This window comes from Neovison vison, chromosome 7, assembly GCF_020171115.1.
Source record: "Neovison vison isolate M4711 chromosome 7, ASM_NN_V1, whole genome shotgun sequence".
In the NCBI taxonomy this organism is placed as follows: Eukaryota; Metazoa; Chordata; class Mammalia; order Carnivora; family Mustelidae; genus Neogale; species Neogale vison.
Window position 1 is genome coordinate 27,792,108 of NC_058097.1, and position 25,809 is coordinate 27,817,916.

Below are 25,809 nucleotides of genomic sequence, written 5' to 3' on the forward strand. Positions count from 1 at the left end.
TACCAGCCTACATTGCTTCAGCTTGCTCCCAGAGTAATCCTACGGGAGATGTATTGTTGTCATTCCCATCCTGCAGTTGAAAAGTGGAGGCACAGAGAGGGGAAGCAACTTCCCAGGGCTCACAGAGCAGAGCATGACCACTTCTGTTATCCTGCTTAGAACACAGCAGACCCTAAGCCCTGGCCAGGGGGCAGTGAGAGAACACCAGCCAGCACTTCAGGGAAGGTGGCAGGGAGCCGAGTGTGATTCCACCCTTTGGGGACTCTCAGTGTTGTGGGGGAGATACTACAGGCACACAAATATGCATGCCACCAGGCAGGATGTGATTAAGGCCCCGAGAATGCCCGGTGGGAGGGTGGTACACACGGGAGGGAGCGGTGAGGAATCAGGGTGGCATCACGAGAGAGGCGGCATTGGAATCGCACCTCCAAGACGAGGTTGGATTTGAGAGGAGAGGCTGGGGAAGAGTGTCCTTGGCAAAGGAGCCGCCCGAGCAAAAGCTGGGAAGTTGGAAGGAAGTGGACTTGCACAGTGGCCGGGAATGATATTTGCAAGCTGTGCTAGGGGCCCGTGGCCCTGGGCTGGGGCTCTGGGGCTGCCATGGGGACAGGAAGGGCTGAGAGGACCCAAAGCGATTACACTGTCGCCTACTCTGTACATGGGGATTCCTCTGGCAGAAAGTGTTCCGAAAGTTGTTCCTAAGATCTGGGTCCTGGTAGGCAGGTAGATAAGGATGTGGCAGGAGATGGGTGTGGAAAGGCCTGGAAGGCCAGGCCAGCATGGGGGCTGAGGGATCCAGCCATGCCATTCTCAGAGCAGCCTCTCGGGACGGTCACTCCAGAGCAAGCGGGGGCTGGGCAGGAGTCTGGTTGGGAGGCTACTGCACAGCGTTGAGGCCGGCTGTCGGGACAAAGTGGGGTGGTAGTTGAGTAACCAGAGTGATTGCAGGCAGGTACGCAGCGCTTACCGTGGGCCTGCACAGCCAGTCTTCATAACCACATGCGACACAGGCGTCACAATTAGCCCTGTTTTAGGCCTGAGAACAATGACAGGAAGCAGGTTAAGTGACTTGCCCAAGGTCACCCAGATCGTAAGTGATCAGATTGTGAATCTGGATAAATGGAAATGGAAGAATGGGAACCCATGTGAAAACCACAGTGGGTTGGAGGTGAAATCGGCAGGGCTTGGCTCCTGAGCAGATGTGGGGCTGCTGGGAGAGAGAAGGCAGGGCTCATGGACTGGCACAAGGAACCAGCAGGAGGAGCCATGAGGGGGCTGGAGAATGGAGGGGAGTAGAATGTGATCGCAGGGCTACTCACATATGGTGTGGACCACATGGATATTTTGCTAGGTGTTTTGCTCTTATTACCATTATTATTCATGTAGTCATTTCCTGGAACCTCTGTGCCCAGGACATCTAGCTCCCTGGTACAGACCAGCTCTTGGGAATGGAATCCATGGATTCAGGGGAGCCTATGAATACCCTAATATTGCACTTACGAGATTGTGCATTTTTCTGGGGTATGTAACTTTGGTCGGATTGTCAAAAAAGCCAAAAACGAAACCAAATCCCAGCAGAATGAGAGCCAAGCATGGCTTTCCCTGCTGCCCTGCGCCTGCAGCCTCCTACCCTTCTGCACCAGCCGGAGTGGCAATGCCCTGACATCCTCCCAGAGCTCCACCTTGAACTCCCTGGGCTTCAGGAAACAGACTGAGGTCCACTGAGTTTTCTCACCTTGCCTCTTGCCCCAGCACAGGGGACCAGCATGCTCCAGGGAACTGGGCCTTCCTGGACCAGATGGCTGCCTTAACCTGGGTCCAGGAGAACATCGAGTTCTTCGGTGGGGACCCACGCTCTGTGACCCTCTTTGGCGAGTCAGCGGGAGCCATAAGTGTTTCCAGCCTTGTGAGTTCTTCTCTCTGCGGGGCTTGAACGAACCTCGGTGTGGGAGGTCACAGAAATTAGGACCATGAATCACTTGTAGCTGATTGGTGCTTTCGTGCTGAATGGACACTTGTCTCCCTTAAGCTGCCCATCGTGAGTTAGGAGCTCAGTCTGCTTTTGCGGACGAGAGCTGTCATCAGGAAGAGTTTAAAGGAGCTGCCCAAGATCACCTAGTGAGTCACAATCTGAAGAAAAATTCCATACTTATATGTATAGGATTGAAGCCCTGGTATCTAATTACCAGGACAGATAATTACTCATTTAATAGAAAAATGTAGCTAAAAGTAAAGCAACAAAGGATGCATATAACGTTTTATTTCAACTTCCAACATAAAGTGTGCATTTCTTCGCCAATGATTTGATACAGTGTTGTATCTTTTCAGGGTTGGTCTCTGGGCATAACCCCCTGCCCCCAGATTCATGTCCTCTACAGCTGCTTTAGCTTCTTTACAGCGATCATGAACTTGAGATGCCTGCATTGTAGTCTGAGTGTGGCGTGCTCATGGAATCTCCCACTGACTCCCCACATAGCTTATACTCTTACCTTGTTCACACCAAATTAATCTGACGGTGCTATTTTTCAGCTTCTTGCTTTCATCAAAGTTTCTTTCCCCAAACATAATTTTGTTTTCTTTCTATATGCGTACTTCATTGGTTCCCACGATATCTCATCGATTAGTTCGTTACAGTAGCAAGTGTAACTGACAAAAGCAAATCTGGGAGCAAAAATATCTGACCCTTGGCCAGAAACTGGTGGGAATAGAAATGTGTGTGGTGCTAGAAAACAGCCCACTGGCTCCGAGTGGTCGGCATCTCCTGGGCCTCAGCTAACAGGTTAATCACAGAAGGCAGTTAACATGGGAGTGGGTTAAGAGAGCTTCTGCTGTATAGAACTTGACAATATACAAGTTATTTTTCTATCTTCAAGATAACTCGATAAGCTGAATTAGAGTAAACCAACTTTTACATATATGCCAATAGCCTCCATTTCCTGAGTGTGTAATATTTGACCAGGGATCGTGCAAAGCCTTCTATATTCGGTACTTCTGCTCTGCACAATTCTGTGAGATGCGCTCCATTTTTCCTCCCAGTTTTATAGGGAGTAAACTGATACTCAGAAATATAGAAAGCAACTTGCCTGAGGTTCTCCAGCTGGGAAGTGAGGGAGGGAGTTAGGACTCACACCCGATGTTTGGCCTCAAAGCTCCTGAGGAGTCTGGGGCTCAGAGACGTTAAATAACTTGCCCGAACCTTTGTGACTTGTCCTTGAATTCCCAAACCAGGGCTCCGCACCCCCACCCCCCAGCCTGTATGTATAGAGTTTTTAAAGGACTTCCTGGGAAGGTTTGTTTAAAGAAGGATGGGTGGTATATATGATGGATGGGGGGGTCCCCTGCATAACTTGTCCTGATCCCCTGTGCTCTCTTTCCAGATTCTGTCCCCCATGGCCAATGGCTTATTCCACAGAGCCATCATGGAGAGTGGGGTGGCCATCATCCCTTTCCTGAGGGCCCCCGATGATGAGAGGAATGAAGATGTAGGTACCTTGTTAATACCTCTTTAGCTTCCTCTGCTTGGTCACGGGAGAACTTGGGCAGGTGTTGATAGACCGTGTGCTTGGCCGTCCTTACTGACCATGGTCAAAGACTCCAGGGCTGGTCAAAGTGAACGTTACTGCTCCGTGGAAGACCTGGTTCAGGAAGCAGATCTCCAGTGCAATACGGCTGGTGTGCACAAATGTGTGTGTGTGCATGTGTGCATGTATGTGAGTGTGTAGGTGAGAGTTCTTACATCTTATTCGTTGTTCTTTGTCTGGGATATATTACTCAGTCCCCTGTGTTGTATGCACCTCATCTCCCATAACTGCTCCATTCCACCTAGAGGACCATGTTAAGAAAGAGCCCGAGGCTGTTTCCAGTTCAGTGGAAAAGAACACTGTGAATGAAGCTTGTTGGCTGCATTGTGAGGGGACAGTGAGTCATATGCCCAAGGCTTCTGTCATCTGTCCTCTTGCTTTAGGGCCCTACCAGGCAGTGAGGACCTGGAGGCCAGGGTTATATCTTTCATGTCCCAGTCTAGTAGGTGACTATCGGTGTTTGCCGAATGAATGAGTTAATTACTGAGCTGATTCCGTCGATGAACATTAGCACGGGGTTGTGGAGCCATCTCCTGGGGACTGTGCGTTTTAGTGGTACATCTGCTTAAACACCTTAGAGAAAAGAACAGTATACACCAGGAGCAGAGGCCTAGAGATAGAGTATTGTGAACGTGCTCCCAATAGACAGGACATACTGATTTGGGGAACATAATACATCAGCTTTTGGTTTGTACACATCTTTTTTCATTTGGTGCGCGTCTACTGAGTGTCCCTTGTCTCCCCAGCTCTATGGTAGGACCTGTGGGTTTATAAATGGAGACACGCCACACTGACTTGAGAAGACCATCATCTTTTTGTGACAAGGAAAAGTCTGGATGGTGGTCCTTGAGCTCCTACAGTTGTAGGCAGGTTTTGTAGGTTTGTGCATTTTCCCAGGGAGAGGGTTTGTAGCTTTCATTGGCTTATCAAAGCCTTTGTGACTCCCAGACACTGAGGGACCACCACTTTCAAGGGATAAGCGCCCAATGACCGGGCAAGACAGTGTTTAGGAAAAGGCTAGGAAGAAAAGGTGGGAATCCTGGAGGTGATGGGAAATTAGCAGAGGAAGGAGCTCATGAAAGGACATCCCAGAGGAAGTGGGGATGAGTGGAATTGGTGAGAGACAGAAAAAGATGTTGGGGGTTTTCCAGGCTGCGCTAGGGGTGAGGCTGAGCAGAGCTGACGGGCTGAGACTGAGCCGGAGTCATGTCTCAGGGCAGATAAGTCATGCTTGCAAAGCTGCTCCTCACTCTCGGGGCTCCTGAGTTGGGCTCAGGAGGGGTGGGGAGGGTGCCTCGTGCCAGCGGAGCCGACATCATAGCACTGGTGTCCCCGTGACCAGGAAGCTTGACTCTGTCCCTCGTAGCTACGGAGTGCCACACCCCCTCCCCCAGCTCCAGCAGTCGCTAAAGATGGCCAAGAGGGTCAGACAGGAGCGTAAAGAGGTCCAGGGCCAGCCTGACCTCAGTGCGCCCATTCTGTTACACGTTCATGGGGGTGGAGTGGGGGGTGGGCAGGCTTCATATATGAAGGACCTGCCGGGGGTTGGATCAAGGACTCTTTTCAATTGTCGTTTTCTTGGCGGCTTCCAGGGTTGTGCTCTGACCCAGTCCTTCTCTGGAAATAGTTGCAGGTGGTCGCACGCATCTGTGGCTCCAACGCGATGGACTCGGAGGCCTTGCTGCACTGCCTGAGGGCAAAATCCCCCGCGGAGCTGCTGGACATCAACAAGGTGGGGAGGGACAGGAGACTCTAGGGGCTCACAAATCCCACCACTCTCTTACTTACTTTGATTTGGGACTTTGGGAAGATGGAGGCTGGGATTCGTAGTAATGGTGTAGAAACACAAGGTGGAATATCCAGAATCCTGATCGGTAATGAAGGAACCTGTGGGCCAGGGATGCTGTTGAGCCTGGAGAAAAGCCAGGAAAATATGAAGGTTGTCTCTAAGTCTCTGAGAAGAGGGACCACACCTGTTCCACGTGCTGCCAGAAGTTAACTCAATGCCAAGAGCAGGAGTTCTGTTAGGAAGCCATTTTGGCTTGATAGAACCATGAATTTTCTAAAAACTCAGTGGTCTGCGAAAGGCCAGCTCCTAGAAAAGGTAGTGAGACACCCACCTCTGTAGGGATGCAAGCAGAAGCTAGATGACAGCTGACAAATTTCAGTCCTGGGTGATTCATCAGACCAAATGAACTTTTATGTCCCTTCCAAACTTGAGAGCTTCTGATGGCCCTTGGAAGAGCAAGGTCATTAACTTTTCAGATTCCAACATTTGTTGGGTAGTTATTTAGCATAGATGAAGGGTCTGCTGTGAGCTGTGCTGGAATGTGGGAGCTATTTGACCTTGAACTGATACTGTGTAAAAAGTCTTTTGTGTACTCGCTTCCACCCCTACCCCCTAACAGAGACCCCCAAACACCATGGACAGAGCCAGGTGTTACTTCCCGAGACCCAAGAAATATCCAGCCAGATGAAAGGCAAAGACACACCGACCCTCACCACTACTCTGGCCACCTCCACTCGCACCCTTTGCCCACCCCCAATCAACCACTCTGTCCATGGCATTTGGCCAGTGACTCGCAAACTTGAGCATGCATCAAAATCACCTGGAGGCTTGTCAAAACAAGTTGGCTGGAATGCATCCCCAGAGTTTCATATGCAATAGGCCTGGGCTGGGGCCTGAGAATTTGTTTCTAATAAGTTCCCAGGTGATATGCTTCTGCTGCTGCTGTCCAGGACCCACACTTTGAGATCAACTGTTGTAGGCTCTTGTGTTCCTTAGGTAGATACTATTTATTATCCTTATTTAGCAGATGAGGAATCCAAGGTGGGAAGCTGAGCCCCTTTGCCCAAGTAAGTGGCAGGGCTGGCCAGGCAGCACTCGGGCCTTGGGAGGGGCCAAAGGTGGCTTAGTTTTCCTTTCATTTCCTTCCAAAATGCAATTTGACCACTTCTGGAGTGGGTTGGCTCTGTTGGACTAGGGATTTGGGGACAGCGGGTTTTATGAACAGAAACAGATGCTGATTTTTCTCTTCTTCCTTATTCCAGAAAACCAAGTCTTTCACTCGAGTGGTTGATGGTTTTTTCTTTCCTGATGAGCCTCTAAACCTACTGACTGAAAAAACATTTAATCCAATTCCTTCTGTCATCGGAGTCAATAACCACGAGTGTGGCTTCCTGCTGCCCAAGGTAAGAATCCCACCTGTGCTCCCTATCGCTCCCTCAGCAGTGAGGCCGCTACGTGCTTCCACACTGAGTGCTCCTTTCCATGACGCCAAGCACTGTGAGGGAGAGCCCAGCGGCCAAGGACACAGAGATGCCCCTTCCCCACGCTGGCAGAGGGTAACTGAGGACTAGGAGCAGCCATAGCCGGTGTCTGCTCTGCTCCTCATAGAAGGCTTAAGGAGGAAGAAACAACTCTATAAAGAAGTAAGGGAGGATGCTTTCTTCAAAACATAAATGGTTGTTTCAAATTAGCATGGTTACTGCTTTGAAGATGAAATTCACGCAGGTTTGGAAAATCTCAGGCCTTTCCATTTTCACGTCCAGCCTTGGTTCTGGCATTTTAACTTCCAAGAGGGCTCTCGAGGCTTGTCCAAGTTGCAAAATTATGGAATCCCTCTAGTTATTCAACAAGTATGCATGGAACGTTTGCTACCTGCTCTGCACTCTTGCCAAAACCAAACATTCGGTAGTAAACAAGTCCCCCGGCTCCAGCTTTCTGCAAGCTGCCATCTGACTGGGGAGAGCAGGTGGAATGCAAGGTTGAATAGCTGGTTTCGGGAAGGGACAGGTGCTACAAAGGACATAAGCTGGTAGGAGAAGATCTTTAGGGAGGAGAAGGGGTAGAGAGGAAAAGCTTCTCTGGGAGGGATCGTTTGTGCTCAGGCTGAATGCTGAGAAGGAGCTGTGATTCCTTGACCCTGACATGTAAGAAGCCCTTCCTGATTTGAAATAAACTTTTCATCTGTCCTCAGAAGGGGAGAAATGCTCAAATTCATAATATTACCATAACTCAATTATAGAGACCAACCCCCTCCTTTTAAGCTGAGGGAGAGGAGATAATGAAATACAGAGGTTTGCCAAGGTTCAAGGCTAGTTGGTGCTGTTTAGAAGCAGAACCCTGAGTTCCCTGGGCTGTCAAAGGCATGTTCTGCCATGATGAATTTGACCTATAGAGCAATGATTTCTGGTAAGTGGCAGTGGGGATCTTTCTCCTCATGTTGTGAATGAGGCAACTGAGTCACAGACTGTGGCTTAAGGAGGGCTCTTCAGTGCTTTTGGGTCTGCGCCAGAAAGAAGGCAGGTGCTCCTTATGACAGCCACCATCACTGGAACCACTGCAACCAGTTTCGAGTGCCTTCCACGTGCCAGGTTTATGCCATTGGCACAACAGCTTGTGAATCAATGTGAAGCACTATTAGTCCTGTTTTCGGTTAAAGAAACTTAGCCTCAGAAAGGGCGAAGTTCCTTTCCAGTCTCCCAGCTGGGGAGGAGACAGTGGTGTATAATTTTTTTCATGCACTTAGGCTCTGCCATTAAATGTTGGGTTCTCTGTTAACCTGCTCTGTGACCTCAAGTGAACTGCCCAACCTCTCTGAACATTTATTCCTTTAACCTGTGAAATAGGGCTGATCTTACTACCTGTTTCACAGGCACCCGTTAAATAGCCTGGCATATAGCAAGTGCTCAATAAATGTTAGATATTGGAATTGTTCAAGCGGCACTATGGGATGTGGTGCTCAGGTCTGCGTAGCTCAGGAGCCTGGGTCAGGACTGTTTTTTCAGGTGACCTTCCAGTTATATCCCCTGCTGGCCGTTGGTGACCATGGGTAGTCCTCCAAAAACAAATCTCAGCTTCTGAACATACAGAGAGGTTCTTAGTAGTTGAAATATACTTGCGGATAAATTGAATGACTCTGGGGGTTCCCACAGATGCCAGGAGACAGAGACGTTTAAATATTTACCCTGGCGATTTATTATCCCAAGATTTTCAGCAGAAAATGTCAAAGGGAAATTCATTTGACACGTGGAGAGTACTTGTACCCTCTCATGTGTTTAAGCTGTAGTACTGGCCAGGGAGGCGTCAGTTAGCAAATAATTACTCACAGCTTGTACTAGGCCCCATGCAGAGCCTGGGTTCTTAACCCCCACCCTTGCAGCCTTGCTGGCTGTCAGTGAAATGCTGGCTTCTCAGAGGCCCTGACTGCAAAAGTCTAGAGAAAGAGAACAGTAAGTCACTAGCTTCGAGATTTTCTGGCCTCTCTTCAGACTTGATGCCAGAGCCAAGCTATAGCCTGTAGCTAGGGCCGCCAGAACAAAATACCACAGACTGGACGGTTTAGACAACAAAAACCTAGTTTCTCACAGTTTTGGAGGCTGGAAATCCAAGATCAAGGTGTCGGCAAGTCCAATTTCTTCTGGGGAGTCCCTCCCTGGCTTGCCCGTGGCGGCCTTCTGCCTGTGTCCCGGTATGGTCTTCCCTCTGTGTGCTCACATCCCCGGTGTCTCTCTTGTGTGTCAGAATTTGCTCTTCATGTAAGGCCACCAGTCAGACTGGATGAGGGCCCTGCTAACGTCCTCCCTCTCATTTAATCACTTCCCGACAAACCCTATCTCCACACGGTCACATTCTGAGGTAGTGGGGGTTAGGGCTTCAATATGGGAATTTGGTGGTAGGGGACATGTCAGCTCATAACCTTGTCTTTCCACAGAGCAGCCACTCAGGCCCCATAAGACCACAGGTGTGGCAGGGAATGGCTGCATTTTAGCAAATGTGGGAAGAAACATCATTGCTTCACCAACCTATGGAGGTTCTCCTACATGTTGCCCCCTGGGGGCTGAACAGATTCCTGCTCTCCCCAGCCTCTCTTCTAGAAGGCAGACACTTTGGCTCTCAGAGAAAACACTTTCCCTTCAGGTGACCTGAGGTGCTCATGGAGGACGCCCTACTTCTCTCCACAGAAGGAATTTCCCGAGATCCTCGGGGGCTCCAACAAGTCTCTCGCCCTGCACTTGCTACACACAGTCCTGGTAAGTGAGCTTGGACAACGGAGTTTTCAGAGTCATCTGTTGAACAAGCCTCCTTGGACCACACTTGGGACAAGGGGTTGGGGGTATAGACGTTCCCCACTCACTCATTCAGTGAATCTTTGCTAAGCAGAGTTCCACAGTCCCTTATTCAGTGTCCAAATCCAAGGAGCTCTGAAAACCAGCCCACAGGGCAGCCACATCTGCCTCAGCCGGGAGCTGGCCCCTGGTCCTTATCGTTCCCATTCACGTCATTTGTCCCCCTATCCACGTTCTTCTCTGCGGAGATGGTACTGTAGGCGCGGGGATGCCCCCCTCCAGAGCATGTGACATCATATGCAGCTTTGGTACTGAATTATCTAGATACAGTCCGAAAAGTTCTAAATTCTGAAACACACCCGGGACTAGGGACCCGTATTCACTAGACACCAGCCGGGCACCGTATTAGGTTCCAGCCAGACCAAGGACCATTACTCAATCATCTACTCATGGACTCCCTGCACAGATATACCAGTATTAGGTCTTAGCCAACTGCTAGAGGTAGGGATGGATTCCTTTCTCTTCTTCCCTCCTTCTTGCCTTAAACATTTCTCCAGCATGAACTCTGTGCCAGGTTCCTTTCCGTCATCTATTCATGGAATGGATGTTTGTTGAGAGCCCACATGCCCCAGAGCTTCCCCATGCCCTGAGGGCAGTGAGAAGCAGGCTCTCCCTTTCTGCTTGCAGGATCTGCAGACCACAGGTGGCTGGAAGGAGGAGGCACTTCGGTACAGTGTCTTAACAAACCAGAGCAGAGGAATGTCCAAGGCCCTCTGGTGCCTGCAGAAGGGAGCAGGTAGCTCTCTTGGGGAGAAGGGCCTTGAAGAATGAGTTAGGTTTGTCCGGCTCCTGGAGCAATGGGCTGGGGAGCCGGAGGACCCAGAGTGGGCAGTTAGGAGCAGAGGAGTGTGGTGAGGTCAGCTATTGGGGTTGGCTGCCACTCGAGAAGGAAGCTTCCAGCTTCTGTATGCTCTGAAAGGAATGTGAAGCTCATCCCGGGGGCTGGGAACAGAAGAGTGACGTGATTGATTCCCATTTTGGAAAGAGCCTTCTGGACACAGAGTGAGCCAGATTGGAGGCAGGGGATATCTCAGGCCTCAAGGCTCAGAGGGGATGTTTGATGAGTCTTGGCTGTCCAGTGATAAGAATCGGGACTAAGGTTTGAGAGATACTTAAAATGCAAGTCAGACAGCAGGACCTTTCAGGCTGGATTGGAGATGATCTCATGGAGGATGGCCTCATTGATCTTGGCCTTAGAAAAGGGGAAAAATCAAGCAGAGGCTACTTCAAGAGGAGGAGGGTTCTTGAGGCAGGTCCCAGGAAGGACGGGAGGGGTGTGCAGTGTCTCCTAGGTGGCAGAGCAAGAAATACTTTTCAAAGGTTTAAGTTATTCTCTGATGCAGAGGACAGAGCCTTGCTCTAGAATCCCAGTGGTCTGCATGGTGATTGTCCCACTGGGGCTCGCCGAAGGCTCCACAGAGCACTGTACCCACTTTGGACACCTCGAGCTCGTAGGGGTCTGCTGGTCATATGGTCCAAATCAGGGACACTCACTTGCACCAGAGCCTGGAGTTGCTTTGGGCCTGATTAAAAACACGCAGCCTTCAGAGGACCCGCTGAGTGGGTCTGAGCAGTGCTCCCCGGTGTGCTCTATACTGTCCCCAAATTCCAAAGAAACTTCTGCCTGGTTGTGCCTGTTGTCATGTGGCAGGTGAGAGGGTGATGGTCGAGGTGCCGTGACTTGTGCCAGCATTTCTCAGACCCCCAGACCCCCAAGAACCTCACCAGTATGGCAGAACCTGCATCTTCATGAAGTTTACTTTGCAACAGCTGACATTTTTGCTTGGGGCGAGTTGAGAGATGGAAGCCTGGGAGGCAGCCCGTGCTGAGTCAGGAAAGCACAGAAGGTCCTGTTCAGGGATTTAGCACTGGGTCTCAGAGGGGACTGATGGAACTGAAGATAGGCTGTGCCAGCCAGCACCTTTCTTTCTTCAGATTTCATGTAATCCTCCAAACAACCCACTTTTTTATGGATGAGGGAATTCCAACCAAAGACTAGTTCAAATCTAAGAGCAATGGACTGGAGGCAGCACTGTTTCCAGAAGCAGGGTCCCAGTAGTAGTCGCGAAGGCGTACGCTCAGGAGAGTCCCACCCTTGATTGCCAGGGATGACTGTTTCTGAAACATCTCAGGGATGTGCTCTAATTAGGAGCATGCATTCCGGCTGCATATATAGACTTGTGGAAGAATAATGGTTGCACCAGTTTGGACAACCACTTACTCTCTCAAAGCCTCAGTTCCCTCATCTGTGAATGGGGCTAATTTTGATATTTGCACCATAGGGTCACTGTGTCGATTGGATGAGACATTGCACATAAAGACCCCAGAATCATCTCCACCCAAGCAAATGCTCATCGTGTTTGCTATTGTTGACCTGAGTCTCCTGTGACCATGATTTTTTTTTACAGCGCATCCCCAACCAGTATTTATATCTTGTGGCTGATCAGTACTTCTCCAACAAGCACTCCCCGGCTGAGATACGAGATAGTTTTCTGGACTTGCTTGGAGATGTGTTCTTTGTGGTCCCTGGGCTGGTCACAGCTCGATATCACAGAGGTGAGTCTCTGAGTACCCACACCCCCCACCATACAGCAGGGTCACAATCCAGTAAGGCCAGTGACTGCCAAGAGTCTTGTGGCCTGATAACTGGCAACCTGCTCTACCCTTTTGTTCCCTCAGTGAGAGGGAGTTCCCAAGAATGCGTGGGATATAACTTTGCACTCTGGCTTTTGCAATTCCCGTGCCTTTCAGTGTTCAGGGATGTTGGCCAGTTCTATTGTTTCTTCTCCTTCTCCTTCAGGACTGTGCAGAAAATTCTCATCTCCCCATGACTTGAGAGGACTCATTTCCCAGACTCCTTTCTATTTAGAAGTGTCTTCCCAAGCATTTTAGCTCTAAGGAGTAGTGGAGCAATCAGAAAAAGAGTATTATTTGTGGGGATACAAACCTCGTCTCCCTCCCTCCCCGCCCTAATTCCTTCTCTCTCTCCTCCTTTCTCCCTCTCTCTCTTTTTCTTCATTCCCCTTTTCCTCCTCTTTCCATGTTTTTTTTTCAAGTTTTTTTTTCTTTTTTAAAAAAATTTATTTATTTGACAGACAGAGATCACAAGTAGACAGAGAGGCAGGCAGAGGGGGGTGGAGTGGGGAAGCAGACTCCCTGCTGAGCAGAGAGCCCTATGTGGGGCTTGATCCCAGGACAGTGAGATCATGACCTGAGCCGAAGGCGGAGGCTTTAACCCACGGAGCCACCCAGGTGCCCCATCCAGTTTTTTGTTTTGCTTTGTTTTGTTTTTAATCCAGAACCTACCATGTGCCTAAGAGTATCATCGGCCCTAGAGATACAGCAGTGAACCAAACAAAGACCCTGCCTACATGAAACTCAGATTCTAGCTGGGGAGACTGATAACAAAGAAGTAAAGATAGAATGTATATGTGTTAGGTGGTAATATAAGTAAGATAAACCGGGGCAGAGGATAGCAGTTGCAAGGAGCTCTGGGATTCTGTATCATAAAGTCTACGGAGGAGACAAGAGAATGAGGACCAAGAATTGACTCTTGAATTTGGGAACACAGGAGTCACTGGTGACCTTGATGGGAACTATTGTGATGAGATGATGTATGTAAAAGTCTGGTTAAAATGGGATTCATGAGAAAAAAGCAAGTTGATCTTCAGAAAATAATCACAATCTCAAAATCTCAGCAAGTGGTTTTGAGAAAAAGGAATGAATTGATTTTAAAACTTTACATGGAAATGCAAGGATAGTCGAAACAATGTTGAAAAAGAAAAGTTAGAGGGCTTACAAGTCATCTGATTTCAAGTATAATTTTTCAAGATGCGGGAATTTAAAAAGTCTGGTATTGACTGAAGGATAGAGTAGACAGTCCAGAATATAATTAGCCAATTTTTGACAGAGGTGCTGAGATAATTTAGTGGAAAAAGAAAATTCCATTCAACAAACAGAGCTGGAATAACTGGATATTTATGTAGAAAAAGTGAACCTCAACGCGCTATTTCACACTATATACAAAAATCAATGTGAATTGAGTTGTAGATCCAAATGTAAAATCTAAAATTGCACTGAAGCAAAATTAATACATATTTTTTTGCTCATCAAAAAACACTGTTAACAATGTTAGCAAAAATGGTGGAGGAGGGAATTCCAAAAATCTGTTCCACCCCAAAAGCAGTGAATAAACTGGTAAGTACTGTCAGAATCAATTTGATCAGAACCTGGAAACATATCAAGGGTTTATCGCAAGCAAGTGAACATTTAATTAAGATAGGGTCTCAGTGAGAGAGTATGGCATTTCAACTTACTCTGCCCCATTTCTTGATACCAGCTAGGCAGTGGCCTTAAAGACAGCAGCCCACATTTATAGAATAGGTTTCTAGTACTGGAAGGAGAAAAAAGGATCTCACACTCAAAGAATTGTGTTTTGGGTTTTTTTTTTTTTTTCCTTTGATCTATCTGGTGGCTCCCTAAACAACTAAGCTCAAAGGGTTTGCTTTCATTTCACCTAACCAGAACTCTCTCAGGCATTAGGCACCTACCTGGAGGGCATTTCCCACCAACATTTAAAGGTAAATGCATTTGCTGGGGCACCTGGGTGGCTCAGTTGGTTAAGCGTCCAACTCTTGATTGCAGCACAGGTTATGATCTCTGGAGGGTGAGATCAAGCCCTGTGTCAGGTTCTGCACTAGGCATGGAGCCTGCTTAAGATTCTCTCTCCCTCTCCCTCTGTCTCTCCCCACCCACACTCACATGTGCACATGTGTGCATGCTCTCTCTGAAAAAAGAAAATAAATAAATGTATTTGCTGCTGTCCCCAAACACAAGGGATAACAGTTGGAATAAATAATAGACAATACTTAGGAGGAAAAGGTGGGCAATAGAATGTTCTGGGAATAAAGGCTTGAGAAGCTTCCTCATAGCCCTGGGAATTTAGAAGGCTTCGTGTTTGTCTAGAGTGGGGAACATGCTTAGAAAAGACCTGAGATGGCCCTAAGCTGTTATATCTGGCTGACCTGAAGGCTCTTCTCATACAGAAAGTGGAAGCTAAATAAGAGTTATAGACTTTCTGGCTGAGTGTTGAGGGTGTGCTCTGACACACACATAATGCTCGTCTTCAAAGATTGGGAGATTTTGTCTGTTTTAGGCACTTATGAAAATCTCAGCTGACCCATAAAATTATTAGTTGACCATGAAGATAACAAGAGAAAAAAGAATTTGGTGGCCACACAGGATGAAGAATAGTCAAAATTAGTACAGAAACATTTCTCAACAAACAAACAGCAACCACAAAAAGCAGTAACAGTAAACCGTGGCAAAGGGGTAGAATCTGATGTTCAGAGTTGCCACATTATAATATTCAAAATCTCCACTGTTCAACAGCCATGCAAAGAGATGGGAAAGTATGGCCCACAGACAGGGAAAAAAGAAATGAATAGAAACTGTCCCTGAAGAACCCCAGACAATGGATTTTCTAACTACTTTAAACCAACTATTAAATATACTCAAATTGCTATAAAGGAAACCACATATAAAAAATTAAAGGAAACCATGAAAATAATGTCTCACCACATAGAGGAGCAATAAAGAGAGAATTTATAAAATTATAAAAAAGGACCAGATAGACATTCTGGCATTGCAAAATACAGCAACTGGAATGGAGAATTCACTAGAGGGACTCAGTGGCAGATTTGAGCATGGAGAAGAAAGAAACAGAGAACTTGAACATAAATCCGTAGAGATTACTCAGTGTGAGGATCAGAAAGATAAAAGAATGAAGGAAAATGGACAGAGCCCAGGAGACCTGTGGGACACCATAAAATATCCCAACATATGCATGATAGGACTTCCAGAAGAGAAGAAAGAGAAAATAGGTAAAAATAATATTTAAAGAAATAATGATCAAAATGTCTCAAATTTGATGAAAGATGTAAATATTCATGTCCATGAATTTCATTGAATCGCAAGTAGGAAAAACTCAAAGAGATCCATGTAGAGACATATTATAATCAATCAAACACCAAAAACAGAGAAATTCCTGAAAGCAGTTAAAGTGAATAGACTAATCATGCACAAAGTAGCTTCAATAACATTAACAGCTGATTTCTTCAGAGAAACCACAGAAGCCAGGGACAACAGAATAACATACTCAAAGTGCAGGGGGGGGGGGGATAAAGGCCTGCCAACCAGGATTTCCATGTCTATCAAAACTATCTTCAGAAATGAAGGGATAATCAAGACATTTCCAGATAAACAAAAATTGAGAGTTTGTCACTAGTAAACCTGCCTGACAGATGCTAAAGGGAGTCCTTAAGGCTGAAACAAGAGGACACTAGACAGTATCTCAAATCCATAAGAAGAAAGAAAACACTTCTCATGGTACTTACATTACTTATGTTTACTTACAGAAGTCAGTATTGTTTTATTTTTGATTCTCTAATGTCTCTTTGTTTTCCTACATCATTTAAAAACAACTGTAGAAAATAATAATTATAAATCTATGTTTTCACATTCAATGCATCAAGATGCCATTTGTGACAATAACAATATAAAGACACAGAGCTATAAAGGGGGAAAGTTTTGTTTATTATTGAAATGAAGTTGGTATTAGTTTGAAATAGATTATTATGAATTAGGAAGTTAATTATAATCCCCAGGGCAACCACCTAGAAAATAACGAAAAATATGTATGTATGATAAAAGAAACAAGGGGATCAAAATGGTACCCTGGAAAATATTATGGTGATGGAAGAATTGAAGAAGAATATAAGGCATACGGGGGACAAATAGTAAAATGGCAGAAGCAAGTCCTTCATAGTCGGTAATTATACTAAATGTAAATGGATTCTCTCAAAAGGCAGAGATTGCAGAATGAGTGGATTATAAAAACAATCCAACTGTGTGCTGTCTACAAGAGACTCATTTTAGAACCAAAGACACAAAGAGGTTGAAAATTACAGTGGGTTCTTAGATCTAACAACAAAAGTATCATCAAAAAAGAAAAAAAAAACAGATAAATTGGACTTTATTAAAATGAAAAATTTGCATCCGAGGGCAATATAAAGAAAGTAAAAAGACAACCCACAGAATGGGAGAAAATATTTGCAAATCATTTACATGATAAGTGTTTATTATTTGGAAAATAAAAGGACCCTTATTACTCAGCAAAAAACCAAACAAGTCGATTCTAAAATGGGCAAAGGAGATACTGGACATGTCTCCAAAATAGATATATGAATGACTAATAAGCACATGAAAAGGTGAGCAACATTATTAGCCATCAGGGAAATGCAAGTCAAAACCACAGTGACACACCTCTTCATACTCACTAAAGTGGCTATAATTAAAAAAAAAACAAAAGCAAAAACAAAACAACCAACCAACAAAACCCAGAAAATAACAGTGTTATTGAGAATGTGGAGAAACTGGAACTCTCGTGAGCTGCTGGTGGGACTGGTAAATGGTCCATGTGATGTGGAAAGTGGTTTGGCTGTTCCTCACAAAATTGAACATAAAATCACCATATCACTCAGCAACTCCACTCCTAGGCATAGACCTAAGATAATTGAATACCAGATGGCCAAGCAAAAATTGTACATGAATGTTCATAGCAGCCTTATTTGGAGAGACCAAAAAGTGGTAACAACCCAAAGATCCATCAGCTGAAAAATGGTATACACATAGTATATACATAGTATACACATATGATGGGTTATCATTTGGCCATAAGAACACCACCTGCTACAACATGGTTGAATCAGGAGAACATTATGCTCAGTGAAAGCAGCCAGATACAAAAGGCCACGTGTGTGATTCCATTTATATGAAATGTCTAGAATAGGCAAATCCATGGAGACAGAAAGCAGTTTCCAAAGGACAGGAGGGAAGGACAAATAGGGAGTGACTGCTTAATGGATCTGGGGTTTCTGCTTGGGGAGCTGAATATGTTCTAGGCCTTAATAGTCTTGATGGTTGTACAACATTCTGAATGTGCTAAAAACTACTGATTTACCATACTTAGAAATGGTTCAAGTGGTGAATTTTATGTTATGTGTATTTTTAAAAAAGATTTTATTTATTTATGAGACACAGAGAGAGAGACCACAAGTAGGCAGAGAAGCAGGCAGAGGGGGTGGGGGAAGCAGGCCCCCTGCTGAGCAGAGCCTGATGCGGGGCTCAATCCCAGGACCCTGAGATCATGACCTGAGCTGAAGGCAGAGGCTTAACCCTCTGAGCCACCCAGGCACCCCTGTTATGTGTATTTTACCTAAAACTACCAACCAACCAAAAACCCAGTGCTGCTCTGAAAATGAGAAGGCAAGCCTCAGACTGGAAGAAAATATTCACAACATAATTATCTGACAAAAAATTCATATCTAGCGTATGAGAACTCTTACAAGTCAATAATGAAAGGACAAATAATCCAATTACAAGTGGATTAAAGGCTTGAAAAGACACTTCACAAAACAAGATACAGGAAAGCCTTTTTTGGCTCATGAAAAGGTTCTCAACATTATTAGTCATCAGGAAAATGCAAAATAAACCCCAAATGAGGAAACCATGGACACCTACTAGAATGGCTAATACTGAAAACACAAACCACGCCACCAGTACTTTCAAGGGTGTGGAATATTCAGAAGTATCATGTATTTCTGGAAGGAACATAAAATGGTACAACCGTTCTGGAAAACTGTCCGTTTCTTATAAAATTAAGTGCATACCTACCTTATTACTCAACCATTCTACTCCTAGGCATTCACTGAAGAGAAATGAAAGCATACGTCCTTGCTGGTGTATGGACATCCATAGCAGCTTTAATCATAATAGCACCAAACTAGAAAGAACCCAAAAGTCTATCATCAGACGAGTGGGTAAATGCACTGTGGTATATTCAAGCAATAGCGTATCCTTGGTGGTTGAAAGGAATCAATGACTGATACATGAGATAACATGGAAGATTCTCAAAAACACCACACCCAGGAGAAGAAGCCAGACACACAGAAGTATATATATTTTGTCGCTCCATTTATGCGGAGGTCAAGGGCAGGCAAAATTAATCTGTGGTGACGAGCCATAAAAGCGTTGATTGTCTCTTGGTAGAGTGATTACAAAAACACACAAGGGAATTTTCCAGGGTGATAGAAATGCTCTGTATACACTTGCATGGTGGTTACAGGAATGTGTATACATTTGCAAAAACTCATCAAACCATGTAATTAAAATCCGCACTTTTTATTGTCCGTAAGTGACACTTCAATTAAGAGAGAGAGAGTGAGGGGAGGGAGCAGAGATAATGAGTATTGGGGGGTCTTGCTAGAAGGGATTTAGAAATATAAGCCAGTAGCTAGAGGGGAAGCTGAGACCAAGAGTATGTGTGTTTGTGTGTGCACATGTGTGTGCACGTGTGTGCGCGTTAACAGAGACTCTGCTGGCAGTGGTCCAGGAAAGAAACATGGATGATGCAGGGAAAGGTGGGGTGGGGAGGAGTTAAAAGCAAAGACCTTAGCAGAAGAGAGGAGAAGGAATGTTGGAAGCAGGGAATAACTTTGTTTGGTTAGTCTTGGGACCGTTGAGGCAGGATCGGTGGGAGGTAGCTCTTTGCTCAGGAGGAAAGGCTTAGAGCCAAGTGAAGACCTCTTGCCCAATCAGTCTGCCCTGAGGGCTAGTGAGCTCCTGTCACCACGGGGGTAGGGGCTGCTGTGGCAGCAAGCACTAGCCTCTAATAAGGAAGAGGGAAGTTAGCAGGGTTCAAGTCTGCATTGTCTCTGAGCCATTCCACCCACGGGTGTGGAGGGCCCTCTGAATGGGAACGCGGGGTCAGTTCCTGCTCCACTGCGTTGGGCGCTGGCCACAGGCCCTCTCCTTCCTCTGTGCAGATGCTGGCGCACCTGTCTACTTCTACGAGTTTCAACACGGGCCCCAGTGCTTAAAGGACAGAAGGCCGGCTTTTGTCAAAGCTGATCACTCTGATGAAATCCGCTTCGTCTTTGGAGGTGCCTTCCTCAAAGGCGACGTCGTCATGTTCGGTAAGGAACGGGCTTCAGGGGGGCTTCTGCTCTTGTGGGGACTTGAGCTTGGGATAAGCTGGGGAGAAGCCCTTGGCCCGCCTGACGTGATGCAAGAGCCCCCTAGTATTGGTGCATTGGAATGTAATCTACAGTTTACAGACCAGCCATTCCCTGGAAAATGCCCCCACTCTTATTTTTAGAAACCGAGATGAAAAGGAGTTGTCAGCATTTGCTTGATAAATGTTTCTCTTTGTGCTAAAGCCTAAAGGGCTGGACCATTGGGGGCACTCATGCGATCTAATTTTATTTTTAATTAGAACCACTTTCTTCTCTCTGACCACCGATCTTACCCTCCCTGCCCTTTCCAGAACCATCGATGAGATTACCACCCAGGGCTTTAAAAGGCAAAAAACAAAACAAAACAAAACAAAAACCCAAAAACAAAACAACAAAACCCACAAAACAACAAAACCCAACAAGCCATGTTTTTCATAATTTCCGAAGTCCTCTGGACCCAGGTGATCGATCTAACGTAGATGTTGTACACTGCTACTAACAAGGTTCGCTCATCCGTTCCTGAACTTATGACCTATTCAGAGCCTAAAATAAGAAGCCATTCAGATGAGGTTATCCACCGAAAATATTTATAGCAACTACATACAACAGATATCACTAAAATATTTCGTTAAAGAAAGTGCACGACCCAGGCCCTTGACCAGGTCATGCTGGCCTCTTGTGCTCCGCACAAGTACGTTTGTGCGCTGTGGTTTATTCATTACATCATTTATTCGTGCCCATCCTAATAATACAGATAATAACACAGCTGCCTCTTGGGTTGTGATAAAGACCCAGTGAGACAATTTTCACAAGGCACACAGTGAGTGCTTAATAAATGTCACTGTACTACGAGCAGCCATCACTGAGCTCATACTGTGGGACGGGCACAGGACTCTCCAAATGGGAGAAAATGAACCACATGTGTATCAAAGTTTCAATTCCTTAATATCTAAAGAGCTCCTAAAGTCAGTGGGAAAAGAACAGCCCAGTGGAAAGGTGGCTAACAGATACAAAGAGACAGTTTATGGAAAGGGAAACGTGAGTGACTTCTAAGCATCAAAATCCGCATGACCTCACCCATAACAAGAAGATTGCACACTAACCTTGACAAAGGAAGCCGTTTTCATCTATCAAGGTTGGGAAGAGCAATGCATTTTACATAATGTATTTGAGCAGGTGTGGGGAGACAGACAATTTCATATATTAATGCAAAACTTCCAAATTTAAAATGCAGATAGTCTTTCCCCAAGCAATCCAATGTCTAGAATTTTTTTTGTGCAATTATACTTGCGCACAGGCAAAACGATAGGCATGTGCTGCTGCATTGCTTTCACCAGCAAAAGACTGAAAACGCTGTGAAGATCCACCAAGAGAGTACTGGGTGCATAAATTATATATTCACATATGATTGCGTATATACATATTCATGCATTATACATTTAGAGAATAATAAACGGCAATAAATGGAAGGTTTTTAAGCAACAGTGTGGAACTATCTCCTGGATACGATTTTGTAAAAAGAAAAAGACGCAGAATATGTGTTCCTGTCATACTGAATGTGTAGCAAGGTGTCCGCTTAAACCCTTGTACGTGTCCAGCCTGCCGTTGGAGGGCGCTCGAGGAGCTGGTAGCTATGGTTACCTCTGAGGCTGGGCACTGGGGGTCTGGAGGGAAGGGACGGGAGGGAACCTTATTGTCATTAGATGCCCTTCCTGCATGTTGCATTTTGTACTTTGAGCAAATATTACTTTCTCCAATAAAGAAATGCAATAATTAACTGAGGCGGGGAGTGGTGGAAAGAGACGGAGGGGTGGGGGGGGGTGGTCTCTGTCCCCAGGGAGCTTGCAGCCTTGCAGGAATATATGGAAGAGCACTGGCTAGAAGGGGAAGCTGGGTGTTGGGCCTCCTTGAGCATTCAGAAGCTATGATTCCTTGGGGAGCCCCTGCTGTTCTGGGCCTCTGTACATGAGGCCGCAAAAGGAGTGCATTGATTGGTGGGCTGGTGAGAGGATCCCGCGGGAAGGGAGATGGGAATGCCATTCAGCACACCTGAGTCACCTTGGCCTTCTGGCGAATCCGTGTGAGAGCTGGGTTTTGTGATTGTCTCCTTCAGAAGGAGCCACGGAGAAGGAGAAATTGCTGAGCAGGAAGATGATGAGGTACTGGGCCAACTTTGCGCGGACCGGGTAAGTGAGCCCTGTCCCCCCCACACCCCACCCCACCCCCATCCCCTTACTACACCCTCCCCACACCCCCACACACCCCCGCTCAAGCTCCCCCACAGTCAGGTGCTGGAGGATGGAAATATCATCCCTGTCTCTGCCTTCACTTCCAGGGACCCTAACGGAGAAGGCCTGCCCCTGTGGCCAGCCTACAGCCAGAGCGAGCAGTACCTGAAGCTGGACTTGAATGTGAGCGTGGGACAGAAACTGAAGGAACGGGAGGTGGAGTTTTGGTCAGATACCCTCCCTCTGATCATGTCCCCTTCCACAGCCCTCCCGGGTCCTCCTCCCCCATTACTCTCCCTTTCTCTGCTCCTACCTTTCTTCTCTGCTCCCTGAGGAATTGTATGTGATTTTGATTTTCCTTCTGCAGTTTCCCCCACGATCATTAGCTCCATTTTTGTGTTTAGCTACTTTGTGAAATCAGCTGCTTTTACTGATGTTTTATGGATGTGGGGATGATCCCTGGCGGACTTCTTTTCGGTATCAAACAAAGCTGCTTGCCTTGGAACACTACCAGATCTCTTCAATAAATCTGTAGGAGGGCCGGCCTATTGGTTGGCATCATAATGATCTTGTTACTAAGAGGAAACAAAATCAGAACATGAAGTATGTACGGGGAGCAGAATTTAATTCTGGACTCAAAACTCTCCCCCGACCCCCAGCATCCAAGGTGAAGTGCACTTCCTATCAGAGGTGTATGTTACCTCAAATCTGAGTGCTCCAACTCCTATCCAGGCAGGTTTCTGCCACAAGCCAAGCATCGATGGCTTAAACTGGGTCTTTTCTCCAGCTCAGGATATATGAGGGGGAGGAGGGGTGGGGTGGCCAGAGAGCCTCCTTCTCAGCAATTAAAACCAGAGGTCTTCCAAGGTCAGGAGCCAAGGAGTCAGACACCTGGTGACAAAGTCAAGTCAGTGAGGACACCGAGGAGAAAAGATGTTTGCCTAACGGGACATAGACTGATCCAACCCTCCATAAACCTACACTGGGTGCCTGATATGTGCCAGGCATATCCCCACTGGGGCTAGAGTGTTGAGTGAGACACGCCCTCCACCAGTGGTAAGCAGACACACCATAAGCCGACATCCACACAAGTGTGTAGTTGGTGACAAATCTGAAAATCTCACTTAGGGAGAGTCAGGTGTTTCATGTAAGTACAACAGGGGAACCTAACTGAGATGGGTATCTTAGGAGATTCTCTCTGGAGAAAGGATGGATTGAAGTTAACCAGATGATAGGTAGGGAGAGTATTGTAATACATCATTTGAAGGAGGCACTTTTACTTTTTTAAAAAGAATTTATATAAATAGATAGTTTTTTAATGTACACATATATATATTTGTTTATTTAATTGAGAGAGAGAGAGAGCTCAAGTAGGCAGAGAAGCAGGCAGAGGGAGAGGGACAAGCAGGTTCCCCACTGAACAAGGAGCCCAATTCTGGGCTTAATCCCAGAGTTGAAGGCAGACACTTAATGGACTGAGCCACCCAGGCGTCCCATAATTTACTTTTTATATCATATTAAAATTTAGTATTTAAGTTAATGTTTATAGAATTATCTATTCATTTATAATATTTATTTAAAATGGTAATATATTTAACATAATCTGATATTTAATTTAATTCATATGATAACTACATAATCCGTATTCTATCCATGTTATTTACCAGGGTAATTAGTTTTTCTTGGTGATTGCTTCAGGATTACATGTGAAGTGCATAGAGTAGGAGAGTTTCTGAAATGTCAGTAATGTGTTTTTCTGGGTCAGAGATCTCCAACTCCTAGCCTCAATGTGGCCCCCAGAAATGCTTTGTTTAGCCCACAGGTGTCAAACATGTTTTGGATTTAGTTTCCAATTAATATAAAATCAGGGGAATTTCACTTTAGAAGCCATGTTTCTAGCCCCTCCAGAGAAAAAGAACGAAAAGGGGAAGAAGAGGAGGAGAGGGGATAGAAGAAATCTGGCAACACTGGAACTGCGTTCCAGCCTGGTAACCAGGGCTTCTGATAGCCCATACATCACCTTCGTACAAATTAGAAAGTATCCTTTCTTCAAAACCTTCTACAGGCATCTTCCAGGAAATCATCATCTCATCATTGATAGAGATCTACATCTGTGATGTGAGCAGTACCTCCTCTGGACTAATGCTCTTGTGCAGTACACAACCTGCACAACTGTTCTCAGTGACCCTGATGGAACAACCTTTAAGAACTGAGTAGTGTCCACCCCTTTAACTTTTTTCACAGTCCTCACTATTCTCCTTTGTGGGAAAGATTTGGTTTGTCTCCAGAGTTTTGTTGGATTTGATTTGATTTAGTGACTCAGGTCTAAGATTGTAAGGGCGGGGGGGAAATTTTCTTTAAAAGTGAAGTTATTTAATTTGTCTTGTGCCTGGGTCCATTTCACTCATTGATATTGCCTGACTCCCAAAGATGTTAAGGTTTGGACCCCTGGCCTCTCATTTTATGGAAACCTATGGAGATGTGAAGGAATTCACTGAAAATCACTCAGCGAATTAGTAGCAAGTCAAACCCAGACCTCGAATCTCTGTCTTTCCAGATCAGGACTCTTTCTGCCATGCTCCCTGTCTCCTTCAGCGTAGGGTCCAAATCTGTTGGAGTGTCTCTGGCTTTGGTGGTTGAGGAAGGGCTGATCAACAGTACTTGGGGCATTTTCTGGCTCTAGGAAGAGGAACCAAGCTACACACAAGCAAGCTGGAAATTCAGTTGCCTCTGCAGCTGCAGAAGGCTAATTTCTACACTGATATTTGGCTAAACTAACAGCTAGAAAACACCACTCAACTCATTTTTTAAAATACTATCATATTAAATGACATTACACTTATTTATATACTGCACGCAGTCCCGGCATCCTCAAATACGGTTCTAATTTTGGTAGGTGTCTTGCAAGAGGGAGCATATTTCCAACGCATCTAGATACAGGGCCCTCTTGCCTTATTCCTGTCCATGTGCCATCAGATGTTGTATTGGGTTAAAGCTGAAATATAAATGCTATTTGGTATCCTGCTTTTTTTTTTCCATTTAATTCAGGGTTTCCTATCAGAGGTGTAAGTAGAGGAATCACCCCAGAGGGCTTTTCCAAAATTCCACTGCTCAAGCTGTTCCCCAGTCCAACCAAACCAGAAACTTTTTGGATTGGACCTAGAAACACATGTTTCCCCTTTTTAGGCATTAGATGCTCCCCCCCCCCTGATTAAGAAGTGCTGAGTAGTCACAGCATGATATATGCATTCCAAGTTGCTGGAGGATCTTCAGAGAATCAGCTTTTCATATCTGTCTGATGTAGATGTATCCCCATCTCCAGCCAGTAGCCTGCTCCTGGGACATTTATGGATAGAATTTGATGAGCAGCTTTGGGAATGAGTACTTTTACTTTGTGAAATTATTCCTGCCATCTGGATCTGCAGAAGATGGACCCAGTCACAGACCATGCCCTTTTTAAATTGCCCTTAAAAAAAAACAACCCAAACTTTATTTGTTTATTTGAGAGAGATTGAGAGAGAGAGAGAGAGAGAGAGAGAGAGAACGCACACACAGAGGGAGAGGGAGAAGCAGGCTCCCTACTGAGTAGAAAGCCCAAAGCAGGGCTTGATCCCAGGACTCCCCAATCATGACCTGAGCCGAAAGCAGACGCTTAACTGACAGAGCCACCCAGGGGCCCCTAAATTGCTCTTCTTATGTTCTACAAATTCACTTCCCCAAAGGGTCCCTTCACTTCTTTCTCATCAACAACACAGATGCATGCATTTCCCACTCACCTCTGTTGTCTCACCACTG

At 45.9% G+C, this 25,809-nt stretch overlaps 1 protein-coding gene across 3 annotated transcripts in view; it reads left to right on the forward strand.

The window, feature by feature from the left end:
- CES5A (carboxylesterase 5A) overlaps positions 1-22,524 on the forward strand; it is a 95,254-nt gene extending 72,730 nt beyond the window's left edge. For all 3 annotated transcript variants that reach the window (XM_044256119.1, XM_044256118.1, XM_044256120.1), the window contains 9 exons: positions 1,753-1,906; positions 3,378-3,482; positions 5,209-5,313; positions 6,633-6,773; positions 9,549-9,617; positions 12,122-12,269; positions 19,598-19,747; positions 21,900-21,972; positions 22,122-22,524. In XM_044256119.1, coding sequence (XP_044112054.1) covers positions 1,753-1,906; positions 3,378-3,482; positions 5,209-5,313; positions 6,633-6,773; positions 9,549-9,617; positions 12,122-12,269; positions 19,598-19,747; positions 21,900-21,972; positions 22,122-22,347 — 1,171 coding nt within the window. In that variant the 3' untranslated portion in view covers positions 22,348-22,524. The remainder of the gene's footprint in view (positions 1-1,752; positions 1,907-3,377; positions 3,483-5,208; positions 5,314-6,632; positions 6,774-9,548; positions 9,618-12,121; positions 12,270-19,597; positions 19,748-21,899; positions 21,973-22,121) is intronic.
- The last annotated feature ends 3,285 nt before the right edge of the window (positions 22,525-25,809 follow it).